The 15,803-nt window shown below is 54.1% G+C and overlaps 2 protein-coding genes across 2 annotated transcripts in view; one reads left to right on the top strand and one right to left on the bottom strand.

Moving 5' to 3' along the window:
• The first annotated feature begins 2,779 nt into the window (after positions 1-2,779).
• EGFL7 (EGF-like-domain, multiple 7) lies at positions 2,780-9,271 on the top strand. Its single transcript, XM_010190655.1, has 8 exons — positions 2,780-2,859; positions 4,182-4,304; positions 4,527-4,639; positions 5,231-5,326; positions 6,459-6,623; positions 7,524-7,588; positions 7,854-8,016; positions 9,249-9,271. Exons 1-8 carry the CDS (start codon positions 2,780-2,782, stop codon positions 9,269-9,271), a joined length of 828 nt encoding a protein of 275 aa, XP_010188957.1.
• Positions 9,272-12,306: 3,035 nt separating this feature from the next.
• Positions 12,307-15,803, bottom strand: part of AGPAT2 (1-acylglycerol-3-phosphate O-acyltransferase 2) — a 3,829-nt gene continuing 332 nt past the window's right edge. Inside the window, exons 3-6 of the mRNA XM_010190656.1 lie at positions 15,351-15,526; positions 15,051-15,146; positions 13,379-13,451; positions 12,307-12,810 (exon numbers count right to left, since the gene is read on the bottom strand). Coding sequence (XP_010188958.1) covers positions 12,659-12,810; positions 13,379-13,451; positions 15,051-15,146; positions 15,351-15,526 — 497 coding nt within the window. The 3' untranslated portion in view covers positions 12,307-12,658. The remainder of the gene's footprint in view (positions 12,811-13,378; positions 13,452-15,050; positions 15,147-15,350; positions 15,527-15,803) is intronic.

Below are 15,803 nucleotides of genomic sequence, written 5' to 3'. Positions count from 1 at the left end.
CCTGCCCGGGAGGTGCAGCGCCGGGGGGAGCGGGGCTCGGCCTGCTGCGGGCCGGGGTGAGCATCCCTGCGCCCCGCTCCGCCGTCCCTGCAGCCCGTCCCTGCGCCCTGCTGCACGGTGCCGTACCCCTGCTCCGCGGTGTTCGTCTCTCTGTGCCCTCCTCCGCCGTCCCCGCGTCCCCATGCCTCTTTCCATCGCGCTCCGCATCCCCGTGCCTGCGCTCCGCGGTGCCTGCGTCCCAGCCTGCGCAGAGAGCAGCTTTTGTGGGGGAGAATCCGTCTTCCTGCTGCTGCTGCTGCTCCTCTCCATGAGGGTTTGGCTCTGCGGGCACAGAGCAGGTCCAGCGCACAGCTGGGAGCAGCGGTTTCACCTGCAGAACTAGGCCAGGCTGCTTGAAAAAAGCGTAGCTGTTGTGTTCTCCTAATTGCATCCTCTTGAGGAACTGGATTCACTTGCACCGCTTTGCAGACAGTCCCTGATTGCTGCTGCTGCTGTCAGCTGGAGTTTTAGCCTTGGTTTCACGGGCAGAGCTGGACAAAGCTCTAGGTTGTCTATGTATAACCAACCTGTTGGTTGCTGCAGTGGGTTAGGCAAAAGCAGACTTGGAAGAGTTACAGGAGCATTGCTGGATGGTGGGAGAGGGTCCCCCAGACTCCCAGGACCCCTGAAACAGCAGAAGCTCAGTTGCACCCATGTAGTTTCCCTTGCCAGACCATGGGGATTCATTTCTTCATCTGAGAGATGAGAAAGGCAGTGACAAAAAACTCTGTGTTTTCTTTACTTGAGCACAGAATGATTTTCCTTAAGTTACGTGCTTTAAATAAGGATTATTAAAATAGGCAGTGGCAACAGGTTGGAGGATCTGCAGCAGCTTTAAAGAGGCTGACATTCATAAACTCATAAAAAAAGACAAGTACAGATGATCATATTTTCCACTTTTGACATTTTTTCTGGTATGAAGCAGTTTATGACCCAGAGGGACACTCTGACCACTTGAGTAGGGCAATGCTGCTCCATTTCAAAGAGAAAAAACAAACTGTCTATATTTTAGGCTTGTGCCCTGCATTTCTTGCCTTCCCCACAGGGAAAGCTCCCACAGCAGTCGCAGGAATCCTGTGGGAGGATGGCAATGGTTGGCAGAGTTTGACTTAGAGACTTCTGGAGAAGCACCGCTAGTCCGGGGATCTGTGATTGTAAGGAAAATATGTGTCCCAGTATAGCCCTGGGAAAAGCCAGCTGGGTAGTTAGTACATCTCTATATGGTCATGTGCCTGGGATATCTCCAGAAGGACTGCGGAGAAAGAAGATTTCTTCACTATTTAAAGAAAAAAAATTCCTGCAGGTCAACCAGGATTTGATTTCCTTGTGGTGGAGGTTTCACTTATTAATCATTAGAAGATGAAATTTGTAGCTTCATTTGAAGGAAAATGAAGGACTGCAGGCTTTATATCACCAAAATCCTCCTTCCATTCTCAAAACTGGGTTTGTGCGGAGGTCAGGACAGGCCTGGGCATCTGCAGTTCCCTCCTGGGCTGCAGCTCCATGGGCATCACTCGTGTGGCTGTAGGAGCAGGGTGGGTGCCATCCCTTCCTGTCTGGGGCCAGACCCTCAGCTTCCACAGCATCGAGGAATTCGGGGACTGAGTGAGGTCAGTCATGAAATTGCATTTTTATAGCTATAAACTGATACCGATTTTATAGGCTGACCTGCAGGGTCTACAGATTTGGCCTGGTTATGCCTAACAGCTTGACTGAGAGTAAGGAATAGTTGTGAAGGAGTTCGGGGATGAACCTGCAATCATCAATCCCACAGCACTTGGGGATTTTAGAAATTTTATTTGCAGCTCGTCCTATTTGCAGTTTCAGAAGGATGTTTCATTTTGTGTTGCCTTCCCGTAAAGGGGGGCACTTCTTTCTCAAGGTTTAATCAGAAAGAGTGATTCTTTCTTTACTTGGTATATGTTTAAAGTGGGTTTCTTTATTTCTTCCTCCTTTAACTGCTGCCATCCAGAGGCTGTTTTGTTTGAAGTAGATATTGTTTAAATTAGATATTGTTATTGACCTGCTCCAGCCTTGTTTCATATTTGTCCTCTGCTAGAAAATCAAAGGCTCTTCATTCGTGACTCGGTTAGCACCGACTCCGCAGACGGTACATATGGCCCTTACAGCACTTTTCTCTGGCAAAGACTTGTATTTTAAAGAGAAGATCAGATTTCAATGTGTTATGTGGTGGGAAAATGCAGCTTTACAATGCCGTATGGATTAAGAAATTATGGGCCATTGTTTTGCCCTGGGATGGGTAGCGTGTTTCACATGACACAGGTCCCTTCCCTGCATCTTGCTGCCACCAGAGCATCTCCTGGGTGTTGGACCAGTCCAGCAGAGGGTAAATACCTGCTGCACCAGTGACTCGAGTGGGGCAAAGCAGGTTTGCACCCAGAGAAGCTCCCACCTTTCGAGGGGTACCTGGGTTCCTCGTGCCCCCTCTTGTCATGCTGCTCTGTTGGCATCAAGTGTGCCCCATCCCCTTGCGCTGCCCTCGGAGGATCCATGCACACCCAGCGTTGTCCCTCTGACCCCAGGAGTGGGGGCTGGCCCCATCCCCATGGCTCTCAGATGTCACCGGCTGGGGATGGACGCCTCATGTTCACACTGCTCTTCTCTTGGTTGCAGGGTTCCCCGCTGAAGGACAAGACATGTGGTAGGAGCCAGTGCTGCCCACCACAGAGCGAGACTCGGTCGTGCCACACAGCCCGGGGTGCCGCAGGAGGGACAGGACATGCGCCGCAGCGGCTGCCTCCTCTCAGGACTCCTCTTCATCCTCAGCGTCAGCAGCACGGATGGCTTTGCCCGGGCAGGGTAAGGCCCCTTTTTGTCTGCATCTTCCAGGTGTGCCCATGGCGAGGAGCATCCTCTCTGGGTGATGGAGAGGCACAGGCAGCTCACTGGGCTGGTGAGGAGATGGGAAAAGGCTCTGCCAAGTCCTCATGGGGCAGCCAGGGCCCCTGTGCTCCCTGGGATGCTGCAGACCATGGTCCTGCAAGCCCGGGGGTGGCAGCTCCGGTGATTCCCATTCCCTTTCTGGGAAATGGGTCCAACACGGCGCCCTGGATCCCAGCACAGCCTGGGCAGGCACAGCTCGGCTCCCGCTGGGTCAGGGCAAGCCCTGAGCTCAGTGCCCCAGTTTCTTCCCAGCCAAAAAGAGCTCGAGCTCAATGCTCTCCCCCCAGATATAGCTCATGTTTTCTACAAAGTTTGTTTTAACATTGAAATACTCTCCTCTAGCATTAAACATTTCGCATCCTGGTTGGACATAAAACCACAGGCTGAATTCCTCACTCGCACGCACAGGCTGCAGCCATGGCTTTATTCTGAATTTTGCAAAGCAAACAATTGCTGTTTAAAAATGTCATCTTCTATAGCATTAATCAGAGCGGCTGAAAGGAGTTTTCTGGAGTTAATGAAAGCCATCTGATGTCCATGCTAATTCCCAGGCTTTTTATTCTAGTTTTCTAATTGGGCTGGGAGGCTGAGACAGGCAGATGAGTTCCTCAGTGGGACTGACCTGCTTGGGCTGGAAAATGTTGAAAAAAAGGAATTTTTAACCAAGACCACTTTGGCTGTTAACCTTGAGAAAGTTTTTGGCTGAATCATAGTTATCTTAGAGAGACTGGAGGGTGACTTCCCTCTGGCCTTTACCTTTTTGCGGTGAGCCTGACCCTTGCACTGAAATCATTAATTTCTTGGTGAACGCAGGGGCATCCGTTTCAGGAGTACAAAAGTCTCAGAAAGGAAAAGTGAGTGATTTTAGGGGAAGGGAGGCGATGAATGGAAGGAGAACTGCTTTGAGTAAATCCCCCTAAATCTGGGCTCTGCGGCTCTCCTGGGATGGAGGGACTGAGCCGGGGTGAGTGCACGAGGAGACATCAGCGCCTTCGTGCAGGGGCTGGGGAGGAAGGGCCTGTGCAGCCCGCAGTGCTCCAGCTTTGTGTTGCTGTCCTGAAACAGCTTGATGTGACCTCCTGGGTCACTTGGGCAATTAGCCTCTGCCATTTAAAGAGCCCTCTGTACAGACGGGCTGTCAGGCTGCATCCTGGGCTGGTGTAAGTCAGTGGAGCCCCTTTGCCCTGAAGCAGCGGGTTGGTTTTTAGCCGGGGTCTGACCTGCTCCTTTTTCTGCAGCCGCAGAGTCTGTGCCATGGCACCACGGAGCCAGACGGTCGCCTTCACCGAGTCCCACGTCCAGCCCGTCTACCAGCCCTACCTCACCACCTGCCAGGGCCACCGCCTCTGCAGCACCTACAGGTGAGGACAGCCGCCTGCACCACCATGGACCTGGCCCCTGGGAGGGAGCCGGATCCATCTCAGCGAGGCCATGAAAGGGGGAGTCCTGCCCTGATCCGTGGGGAAGGGGCTCATGGGCAGAGGGTGCCAGTGCAGGGGTCTGACCCAGTGGCATGGGAGTGGGATGGGGGGGCTTGGGGCGGATGCTCAGCCACCCGGCTCAGCCCCATCTTTGCATTGCAGGACCATCTACAAGGTTGCCTACCGGCAGGCGTACAGGCAACTGCCCCAGCCCGCGGCCTCGTGCTGTCCCGGCTGGAGCAGGGCTAACAGCCACGCGCTCAGCTGTGACAGAGGTAAGAGGCTGCCATCCAACTCCAATGCCAGCATTTTCCCCATTCCCCTAGACTGCTGGTAGCTCAGGTCCCTGGATGAGGCCCTGTCAGTCAACTCCCTCATTTACCAGCAATCTGCCTGTCAAGCACATTTCCCCTGTAGGAAAGCATTTAAGTTTCTGGCATCACAAACAAATGCGGTTCAATTTCTGATTAATTCCCAGCCTTTCTCTTGCTGCCTCACAGACCTTTTCCCTTTGGGATCACTTATTAGCTTTATAGTTACCAGAGGATAAATAAAATGAGTAAGTCCTTTCCATATAAATCAACAGTAATGGAAGAGAAATGCTTTCAGGAGGCAATCATGATGTACAGTGCAAAACAAATGCAAAACATCAGCAGTTAGTCTGTCCCCAAATGAGCTTAGAGTACAGCACTGGGCATGTCCCAGGGCCTGCTGCTGCCCATCAGCTCTTTGCCCTGCGGGGCCTTGGCTTCTTCCCAGGCTGCAAAACCAAGGTCCTGTCCATCCCACGCACCCACAGTAGCAGGGGAGGGAGCCAGCACTCCCAGAGCTGCCTGGTGATGCTGTGCTTGTGTTCTGTCTTGCAGCTCTTTGCTGGGTGCCGTGCCAAAATGGTGGGACCTGCACCTTCCCTGGCAGATGTGCCTGCATGCCCGGCTGGACGGGGCCAGCCTGCCAGACAGGTACCAGTCACACTGATACTGGGAGAACTTCTCTGGGGGCTCTGGAGGTCCTCTGCCCACAGACCAACCCTTTGGTGGGAGATGGAAGCCAGCACCAAGCTCATCACCACATGCTTGGTGTTGCTCAGATCACAGAAGGGAACCAGTGATTGCTCCAGGGCAGTGATGCCTGATGGTTTGGCCAGAAAATGATGGGAAGCTCAGCTCCCAGGGGAGCTGTGACCTTCCCTTTGGCTGCGTCACTGCTCCCAGCCCTCACGTGCATCCACATTTTCTTTCTGTGAAGCCAGCAAAGGGCCTTCTGCAGAGCAGCTGTGACACTCGTGGGGTTGGACAGAGATCGTGTATTTGTAATGACCCATGTCCCAGGCGTTGCAAACTCTTGCTGTAAACTAAGGCACCCATTTACTGCAGAAACTAAATCTGTAAACTGAAAATACCTGGGGGTGGAGGCTCCTCTCCAGCATGGGAGCAGCCTGATGCTCCTCAGGAAATTGGGCAGCACGGAGGGCAGCAGTGCTCTGCATATCCCAGCATGGTGGGGCAAACCCCTGCTGCAGCGTTCCCCAGCTTTCTGCCCTCTCATAAGACCGAGGAGGAGCATGAGGCCTTGACCTGTGCTGGGCCAGGCAGGGCTGAGCACATCGCTGACAGCTCTGGCTCCAGCATAGGAGGGAAAGGATTTTCCCACTGCCTAGAACAGATTCACCCGGGCGTGGGAAGCAGTTCAGCTCATCTTGCATTGTGGGAACAGCTTTAATAACTCCCCTCTTGTGAGGAGAGGTTACTGGGTTTTGTACACACTTGAAAGGCTGATAGCTCCTCGCCACGGCTGGCTGGAACCAAAACCCCGGCCGTAAATCCAGGATGAGAGCCTAGAGCTGCCTGCGCCCTCCCGGCCATAGCGGGGATGTTTCTGCCTACAGCTTTTGTTTCTGGCTCTTGTTTTGGGGTGGAGCGGGTGGAGGGGAGGAGGCCAGATCCCCCTCAGAGTTAGCCCAGGTTTACTCCAGCTGGGTGCAAGAGGAAAGGCTGTCAAACACTGTCTCGGTCTGGGGTCCCATCGCATCCCCAGTGCTCCCTTTGCCCTCACCTCTTCCCCAGCCTCACTGAGCCATATCTGTGCTTTCAGACGTGGATGAATGCACCAGCCAGAGCCATGGATGCAACCAACTCTGTGTTAACACGGCCGGGAGCTATCACTGTGCCTGCCGGGATGGCTTCAGCCTTGCTGACGATGACAAGGAGTGCCAGCCCCTGGTGCCAGCCCCTGAGCCAGAAACCTTCAGCCAAGCAGGTAATCTTGTCCCCTATCACAGGACAGATCCGGCTGCTGGGGGCATCCGACAAAGGCTGGGTTTAACACTCAGCATTGCAGGGTGGCTGGAGCAGGACTGGCAAGAGACAGGAGAGGGGATGACAGCCAGAACCCCTCACCTTTATTCCCAGTGACCAGGGAGTCTCTCTACCACTCAAACCACCTCCTCATGCACAAATCCAGCCCCTGCTCCATCTGCAGGGGTGACAGAGCCCATCCCCAACGTGCAGTAGCTGAGATGTGGCTGTTCTCTCCATCATCATCGTCGTCGTCCTTCCTGCAGGGCAAGTCCAGAGCCACGAGGAGCAGCAGGCGTCGCTGGTGACAGCCCATTATTACTTTTGGTACGCGCTGTGACACTTCAAACTCGTACCGTGAGTAATAATGCGCTGTGGCCAGCACAGGCATCATGCAGTAAACACCTGGGAGAGGATGGCACCGTCTCCACATGCTCTGCAAGCCACATGCCTTTATCCTCTGCAGAAACGATCCTTTGTGCCCACCACGGGACAGGGCAGACCCAGGTGCTAGTTAATCTGACAACATGGGCACAAAAGGCCAGGCTTCGCTGGACATCTTGTCCTTTAAGCATCATCCACTGCCTGAAGAAGTCCTCCACTTTGTTGCAGGTACTCCAGCAGCAAGGAGAGGCTCATGTGCGTTAGAGGCAGGACTCAATGCCAGTGCTGGCAGCAGGTCGTTGGATCCAGTTGATGCTCCAGGGCTGGTCCCAGTGGGGCAGAACCCTGCGGCTCTCTAGGAGGGGAGTGGAAAGCAGCAGAGCTTGGCCTGAGCCCTGCAGCAATGTCTCTCCCCAGCACCTCCCGCTTTACCTTGGGCAATGGGCTTTTACTGACATTTTCTTGGTCGCTTTTTCAGGTGCCCCCAGTGAAATGAAGGAAGAAATGAGCGAGTTGAAGAGCAGAGTGGAAGCGCTGGAGCAGGTGAGCTTTCAGCACACACCTCTGCCCTGCCCTGTCACAGCTCAAAGCCACGCTCAGCCAGCTCCCACCCCGGGCTGTTTGCAGCCAGGGTTTCCCTCTGCCCCAGCTCTATTTTTAGTGCCACAGCAATCCCAGCTGTGCTCCACGCTGCCGGCAGTGCCCATGCAGCCGCTCCTCCAGCCCAGCGGCACTTTGAACACAACCAAAGCCCTGTTGGTCCTCGTGGCTGGTGAGGACACGGTCACAGCTTCCCTTCTCCCTGCAGAAACTCCAGTTGGTGCTGGCCCCCTTCCACAGCCTCATGACATCCGTGCCGGAGGACGTCGGCGCTGACCCCATCAGCCGGCTGTCCCACTCCCTCCAGCAACTGGACAGGATCGACTCCTTGAGCGAGCAGATCTCCTTCCTGGAGGAGCGGCTGGAGACGTGTAAGTGTCTGGAAAAAAGCAGGGTTGAAGTGTTTCACTCCCCCTACCCTGGCCATAGCGAGCAGCTGGAGGCCAGCGAGATCAGTAACACATATGCCAGTATTAATCTGTATCTCCCTCAAGCTCAGCAGCCTGTAATTAATAAAAGATGAATGCAAACAGCCGATTAGCTTCATTTCGAAGCTGTTTCTATGACTGCACCGTCTGACTGCCCTTATAGCAGCCAAAAATTGTAACATTGGCACGTGGAAACGTGGCTCTGGGGCAGAAGCAGAGGAAGCCCACAATGAGCAGTGGGTCGTGGCTCGCAATCAGCACCCTCACTGGCTGCGTTCCCCTTCCGTACCGTTATAACCCACTCCTTAGAAAAGAAACACCAACTCTTAGGAAATTAACAGCCCAAAAAGTCCATCAGGAAGGTTTAGGGAGCGTGCAGAATTTGGCAGATTTATGAGCCTGGGATGTTTTATGCATTTCTTTTTGAAGTCTACAGACCAATCCTTTGCCAAGCAGTGGACCAAGGAGGGTCTGGTCTCCAAAGTAGAAACCGTAGTGAGAAACACTGGTGAGAGCTGCTGTGTGTGAAATCACATGAACACCTAATTTTGATAGGCAGCTCTTTGCAGCTCCTTTTCCCATTAAATCATTCCAAACACACCCAGAAAGGAGGCGTGGTTGGGGCGGCTCAGGAGCTGGTGTGCAGCAGGGATAGGCTTTGGTGTTTCAGGGCATATCCAGTCTCAGTTCAGTGCTTGCAGTAATGGCTTAGATACAAAAGACTTCAAAGAAGTTGTTTGAAGACTAAGTAGCTGCAAATAGACACTTAGAAAACATCTCAGAAAGGGGTAATCATCGGTGTATTCCAGCAGACCTGTACGTATTAGAGGCAGCACTGAGGAATGTGAGCAGTATCACAAGGTAGCATGGATTTATTCCAAGGGATGACTCCAAAGTCCTGAAATTAGCTTCTGCCAAGCCTGTTCCGGCAAGCAAAACCTGTTTTTGTCCCTCTTGTGGTGTTGAAAGTCCTTGGAGGACACAGGATGGTCCTTTCATGATCCAGCAAGCAATGGGGCTCGCAGAGCATCGCATGGAGAGGCTGGGGGGTGTTTGGTAAAGGGAATACAGCAAGTAGGGGTGACATTCACAGAGATTGGGGTCAACATCATCCTTCTTGGGGAAAGAGACAAACCAAACCCAAGCTGGATTGTTGTTTTTTTTCATTTTCTCAGGTTCCTGCAAGAATGAACTCTAGCAGAGGAACTGAAGCAAGCAGAGCGCATCTGTAGCTCTCATCTCCCTCTCCAGCCCCAGGGTGAGGATGAAGCTACACCACTTACAGGAAGGCACAGGGTAGCAGGAGAATGCTGCTTTCCCATCAGCATCTCCTTCATTTTTCTCTCCCAACTCCCCTGATCAAAGGTCGTGCAGTTACTTCCAAACTGGACTCCGAGCCCTCAGAATAAATGCCTTTTTATTTAGGCAAAATAAACGCCTTACCTCATGCCGTTAGTGCCTGTCTGGCTGTGCCAGGGAGCCCGGCTGTACGTGAAGCCACATGGTGCTTGGCTTTGCCTGCCTTTTCCTTAGCATTACCCTGGGACATCATCTCCTAAAAAAAGCACAGACCTGGCCTAGGCAGAACAGCTGCCCCCCATGCTCCCACCCAAAGAAGGTGGGGGAAAGTCCTGCATTTTGGAGGACTACGGCCAAAAATTGTGGTGGAGAGGGCAAGCCCCAAGCCAGGCATCACAGCAGGGGATGGGTGCAGCAGGTCCCTACAAAGGTACTGCGCTGGCTGGGTGCAGGGAGCAGGTGCCCATCCCTGCAGCTTCTGTTCTGCTCTTTGGGACCAGGCCCCCTCCACAAATTATAGTGCTGGCTCCTCACTGCTTCTTAGCATGGCAGCTGCAGCAGCTTGCTCTGAAATTCCCTGCTCCTGCTCGCAGCCCTCTGCACCATCCTTGGGCCCTACAGGGCAGTACCAAGGATGAAGCTTTTACACAGGCTTGGAGGTGCACAGAGACTGTTTTCATTTGCTTTAATAAAAAACCTTTCCCTGCCACACTCCCATCATCAGCACAGAGCAGAGACAAACCTGTGCCAACGGGGCGAGGCCAGGGAGGGACAGTCCTCTGCATGCCCGGACTGGGGACCAGAGCCTGGCACACCCAGGGGTTTACACTGGCCCAAGCACCAGCAGTCAGGGCTGCCGCCCTCTCCTGGATGCAGCAGCCCCCAGCACACCCACCTACCTCCCCTGCACTGTTTGCTCAAGCCCAAGGCCACCAGCACAGCAGAGCAGATGTGACCGACCTGATACAACGCCTTCCTGCTTGCCCAGAGCAGAGCTACGTGTGTCACATGGGCAACAGGGTGCTGCCAAAATCTGTTGTACCAAAATAAAGCCTCCTGCTGCGGACACCGAGGTTGTGGGGTTGTTATTGGCTGGGAAAGTGGTTGCTCCAGGGCCCTGCTTGTTCTCGACAGTTGGACTTGATGATCTTAGAGGCCTCTTCCAACCTGAATGATTTCTGTGATCATCAAACCCGCTTCCTGCAAAAGCTGAGGGGTCAGCACCCCTCTCCCCCCCACAGCCGCCCTCCTCCCCCAGCTCCCACACAAGACCAGGAGTCTCCTTTATTTAAATAACCAAAGGTGTACTTTGTTGTTGGTGTTTTTAAAGCACATAATATTATTCTCAACCAAATTAAAAGTGAACAGCAGACAACTGCACACAGAGGCACCACTCCCTCCTCCCACAGGAGGATGCTGCAGGGGTCACTCCACAGATGTGGTTTTTTTCCCCCCCAGGACCCTCCTGGGCTTAACCTCCATGACAGCCCTTGATCTGCTGCTCCTACAAAGTGCTGGTTTGGTTCCCATCCTCCCACCCCGACCCAGCCCACCACGGGTCTGACCCCTGAGTCTGTACTTTTAAGGCCCCTCTGATAAAGCCCACCCCAGCCCCCAGCAGCAGCAGCTCAGCCCGAGGGCTCCCCACTGGCTCTGTGGGAACCCCCTGCTTTTCCCAGCTGAGGTTTTAACCCCAAAATGCCACATGATTGCAATGTCACCAAAGCAGAGCCAGGCAGCCTGCAGAAGCCACCTGCGCTGGTTACCTGAGTAGCCCCAGGAGATTTATCTCAAGGCCATACACCCTGCACCATGAACAGGAAAGCCAAAACCTCCCTGAGCCCATGTTAGGGGTCAAGGTTACCCCTGGAACCATGCACCTGAGCCAGCCTTGCTCTTCGCAGAGGGCATCAACACTTCTGCAGCCCCCAGGAAGGGATCCAGGATCCTGCTGGTCCCTCACCGCCCAGGAGAGGGGAAACCCCTCTATCTGAATGGGGGGAGAAGCCTATCTCCTCAAAAAGGGAGAGCTGAAGCCTTCCGAGCCCCATTGCAGTTGCAGCTCACCCACCCTGCAGCTCTGCAGGAGCTTTACAAGCCGTGCAGAGCAGCAGCTCTACTGAGATCAGCAAAGACACGCGGAAGAGGCACCATCTTTTGGCCACTGCTGACCATGACAAGTGACAGAATGAGCATGACAGAGCCTTTTGCATCTGCAACAAGTACCACAGGCACCAATCAGGCTGAACCACCATCACGGCAGGGAGCTGGCAGCACGGAAGCTCTGAGCCACGTCACACACGTCACATACATGTCTGAGCTGTGTCACACACAGCATCCAGAGGTGTGCCACAGACAAGTTGCACGTGAGGACAGGTTTGCCCATGACTCTGACAGATCGGTGCAGTTTTTAAAATCAAGCTGGTGGTTCAGAATGGTAGAAACAGGTGAGGGGTTTTGCTCAGAAGATGACTGCACTGGCAAGGCTTTTCCCAGACCGTATTTTCTGGCTTGGTCAGGTCACAGCTTCCCTCTCTACCGCTGCATCCCTCAATGAGCAAGGCCGCTTGTTCAGACAAGGCAATCAAGCCTGAAGAGATGCTCTAAGGCCGACTGGCCCCACACATTCCCCTCTGCAGCCCAGCTGAGGTTATTGGTCCTAGGTGCTTTCTTCAGAAGTGAAAGATTAGGCTCAGGAGTGCCTGGAAAACACAAAGCCCAAGCACAAGACCCAAGGGCATCTCTCAAGGAGACAGGCCCTGCCCCAGAGGCTGCCCATGAGCTCCCAGTGCTGCCACAGTGTCAGAGTCTGTATTTTCACCCAATTTCCAGCCCTGTTTGAGCAGCATCAAGGCTGTGCAAACACAAACTGTCTGGTGGTTTCCATCTGGGACAGCACAGGACAGCACCAGCTGAGCCTGCATAAACATGGGTGCAGGGACATCCGCATGAGGCAGAGCCCAGCCTCCAGCCAGGTTTTCGTTGTCACCCCACGCCAGCTCCCTGAGCTGGGGGAACTCACCTCTCGGGTCATCGAGCCCTTTGGTAGCACAAGTTTGATGCCTGAGAAATTCAGAAAAAGGAGATGTTTCATTGCAAGATAATGAACCCATAAGAGAAATCCACTCAAGGGGGAACCTCAGCGCTGGCTGGACAGCCCATGTGTGCCAGTCCGTGGTGTTCCCAGCATCAGAAGTCACTGCAGAGAAAGAGAAGTTCCTTCGCTATTTGGCAACAGAGAGGTCCCTTCGGCCACCACCACAGGGTGACGCCACTGGAGAAGCATCTAGGATGAGTCCTTCTCCTGGCTTGGACGGCCTGACAGCCTGAAGAGGGTCTCCCTCATGGTGTGGAAGCATCTGTCAGTGAGGTCGGAGACATCGTCTGAGGTCAGGCCTTTGGTGTCTATTGGAGGCAGAACCTCAACCATGATTTTGCCTGGAAACAGGAGAAAAGCCTATGAGAAACCCACACACCACAGCAGCACCAGGACCCCTGCACCCCCCACCCTGTACAGCCCCAGCACAGCCCTCGTCCCCTTGCAGGGCTTCAGGCAGAGGCTGCCCTGGTCTTGGGGGCAAGAGACTGCTCTGAGGATTAGACCTTGCCCTCTCACAGCTGCACCCAGCAGGGTATTTCCCTGGCACCCCAAACTACACCCCAGCCAGAGCTTGCCCCTCTCCAAGGCTGGTGGTGTCCCTGCTCTGCCCCTACCCACAGCCATGGACCTGATCAGCTCCAGGGCCACACCAGGCAAAACTTGTACCAGGTGCTCCCTCCATCTGCTTCTGTATTTAATTTAATTCTGTATTTAATTACTTAATTAACTCTTTCCTGAGCTAACTCAGCCCAGGCTTTGAAGTGACTCCACACATCTCCCAGAGGGACTCCTCCTGCTCACCCCAGCACCACTTCCCTCCCACACCCTTATGAACCAGATCTCCACATGGGTATGGCATCAACTCTGCCTCTGAGTGACCGTAAATACCCTTGGGCTCTTTGATACCTGATGTAAATAGATTCTTTTTCGGGTTATAGAAGGTGGTGAAGGAGGAGTACACCACGGGGATTACTGGGACCTTGGGGAAGAAGAAGAAGAGTTACTTGACGTGCAGCATCTCAGGGCAGCCCAGAGATAGGCAGTGAATCCCACGCAGCAGTCAAATGGGATCAAAACCACTCTCCAGCAACTCAAAGCACAGGGACATTGAAGGCAGTAGGGCCAAGTTACACCTCAGCCTACGGTCAGCACTGGCTTTCAGGGCTTCTTGTCCCACTCAAGCCAGGCTTCAAAACCCAGGTTTTGCAAACACTGGAGGGTGCCTGTTTTGACAGGCCTTCCTGTGCTGTACAAGCACATTTGGCGCAGGCCAGCTCCTGTGTCTTCAGCTTTCAAGAAAAGCAGTCCCCGGTTGCAACCAGCTGCTCCCAGGGAAGCTTCAGACAGGCAGAGACACAGCCAGAAGGCAGGCACAGAGCCATTATTTCAGTGCTGATAAAGACATGATCTACAGTCGGTGACTCACAGGGAGTGTTACCAGAGGCGGGTGCCACATTCACTGTCACCCTTTCCTTCCAGCACCTGACAGCCCCTGCCTTGGCTGCATCACCCCAGCAGGAACGAGGACGGTACAATGCAGGCTACACACTGGGCTTGGCCACCCAGCAAGAGATCTGGCACCAAATGCCTTCCTCAGCATCCCCACTGTAACACCTCTTTTAGGGAAAGCAGTTTCCCCTCAGGCCTTGAGTCATCCCAGTCCTGTGCTGCAAGGCAGAGCATGCACGGGACAGCAAGGCACCCATCTCCTCCCAGTCACCTCTCCAGTACCAGGTCCCCAGCATCTGGGAGCCGAGCAGGGTGCCCCAGCAGCTGCAACTGCCTGGGCCCAGGCAGTATTCCCCAAGTCATCAGTGTCCCTAGGACACTGCCCCAAAGCTCTGTCCAGGCAGGCACCACCACTCCTTCAGCAGCACAGACAGCTCCACCTGTGCAAAGTCAAGGAGCTGCTGATCTGCTCCCCTGCTAACTGTTCACGGATCTTGTCATTTTGGAGAGAGAAGGCATTAAAGACATATCAAGAAGTGCCATATGGCTGTCTGGGAGGGAGCAGCTATTTCTACACAGAGGAAGCCCAGATGTTGCTGTAAAGCACTAGCATTAGCAATTCTGAATCAACGCAACACTACTGCAACCTGGGGGATTGAGAAATGCATCAACAGCTTTGAGAGCTTGCCTAGGGAACCCCAAAGTGCAGCACCCATCGGGCTCCCCACCAGAAGCAAAGCTCTGTGCTGCAGCCGTGCTTCCCAGGAGCAGGGCACAGGCACAGCACTGCCACTGTGCCAGGCAGCTGCCCACAACACCCAGGACCATGGAGTAAAGTGTCCCTGTCCCCATCCCTCCAGATGGGACACCAGGAATGCAGTGCTGGGGCAGTCAGGGGATAGGACAAGGCAGCTTCTCCACTGTCTGCAGCCCCTGGCCCACTCAAGTCACCCCCACAGGGTATGGAAGGCGCTCTAAGCTTCTTAATGACACCTTAGGGGTGGTTTAGCCGAGAAGCTCAGCTGTGCCGTGGGAACACAGCTCACTTGAAAGCAAATAAACCATGCTGCTGCATGCCCAGCCTGCAATGCCACTACAAAAGCCTCGTGCAGGAGCAAAGGGCTGTTACCTGTGCCTGGACAGCAAGGTGAAATGCTCCTTTCTTGAATGGCAACAAATCCCCTGTGCAGTTCCTCGTGCCCTCTGGGTACACCCACACCTTCACCTGCACATAGGAAGATAAGGTTCTGCTCCAGCAATCCACTTGCAGTGCTCCCTTCCTGCTGGCAGAGCCACCAGCCAGCCTTGCCAAGGGCTGCAGTTGGCTGTAACTCCAGGCGAGTCAGCACCAGGAGTGCCACATCCCGCCCATGCCACCCCAGGATGCCCAGACACACGTCACCCTGCCAGGTGCCACTGTGACACTCACATTTTCAGCTGTCATCGTCTTGGCCACCTCTGCCATCACCATCTTGGCACTGGTGGTGCTCTTCCTGTTGATGAAGATGACACCACCGAGGTAGATGATGAGCCCCACGAAGCCAGCGTACATCAGCTCCTTCTTGGCCACCTGGACACAGTCGTCAGGCAGGACCTCCATCAGCCCTAATGTGATGGCAGAGGGTGAGACCTGGCAGCCACCACCCCCCCATTCTGCACTCAGATGGGACCACAGACACCTTCTGAGGTGGGGACAGACCTGAAGATGAGGAGTACTTGGGGTGCTGCATGGGGTGCAATTGCTCAGAGGAGAAGCAGAGATCTCTTGCACAACCAGCACTGATAGAGAAAGCGGAACCAGCAAACTCAGGAGCACAGACAGGTTGGGGCAGGGGGCTGCTTGGCCAGGAGATGTTCACCATCAGAGAAACCATGCTCACAA

Source organism: Mesitornis unicolor, unplaced genomic scaffold, assembly GCF_000695765.1.
Source record: "Mesitornis unicolor isolate BGI_N332 unplaced genomic scaffold, ASM69576v1 scaffold43148, whole genome shotgun sequence".
Lineage (NCBI taxonomy): Eukaryota > Metazoa > Chordata > Aves > Mesitornithiformes > Mesitornithidae > Mesitornis > Mesitornis unicolor.
This window is presented reverse-complemented; position numbering and strand designations above follow the sequence as displayed.

Excerpts from the sequence above, each read along its gene's own strand:
- EGFL7 (XM_010190655.1), top strand. The coding sequence starts at position 2,780 with ATGCGCCGCAGCGGCTGCCTCCTCTCAGGACTCCTCTTCATCCTCAGC. Across the intron at positions 5,327-6,458 it reads GGGGCCAGCCTGCCAGACAG|ACGTGGATGAATGCACCAGC; the intron begins GTACCAGTCACA and ends CTGTGCTTTCAG. Across the intron at positions 7,589-7,853 it reads GAGTGGAAGCGCTGGAGCAG|AAACTCCAGTTGGTGCTGGC; the intron begins GTGAGCTTTCAG and ends TTCTCCCTGCAG.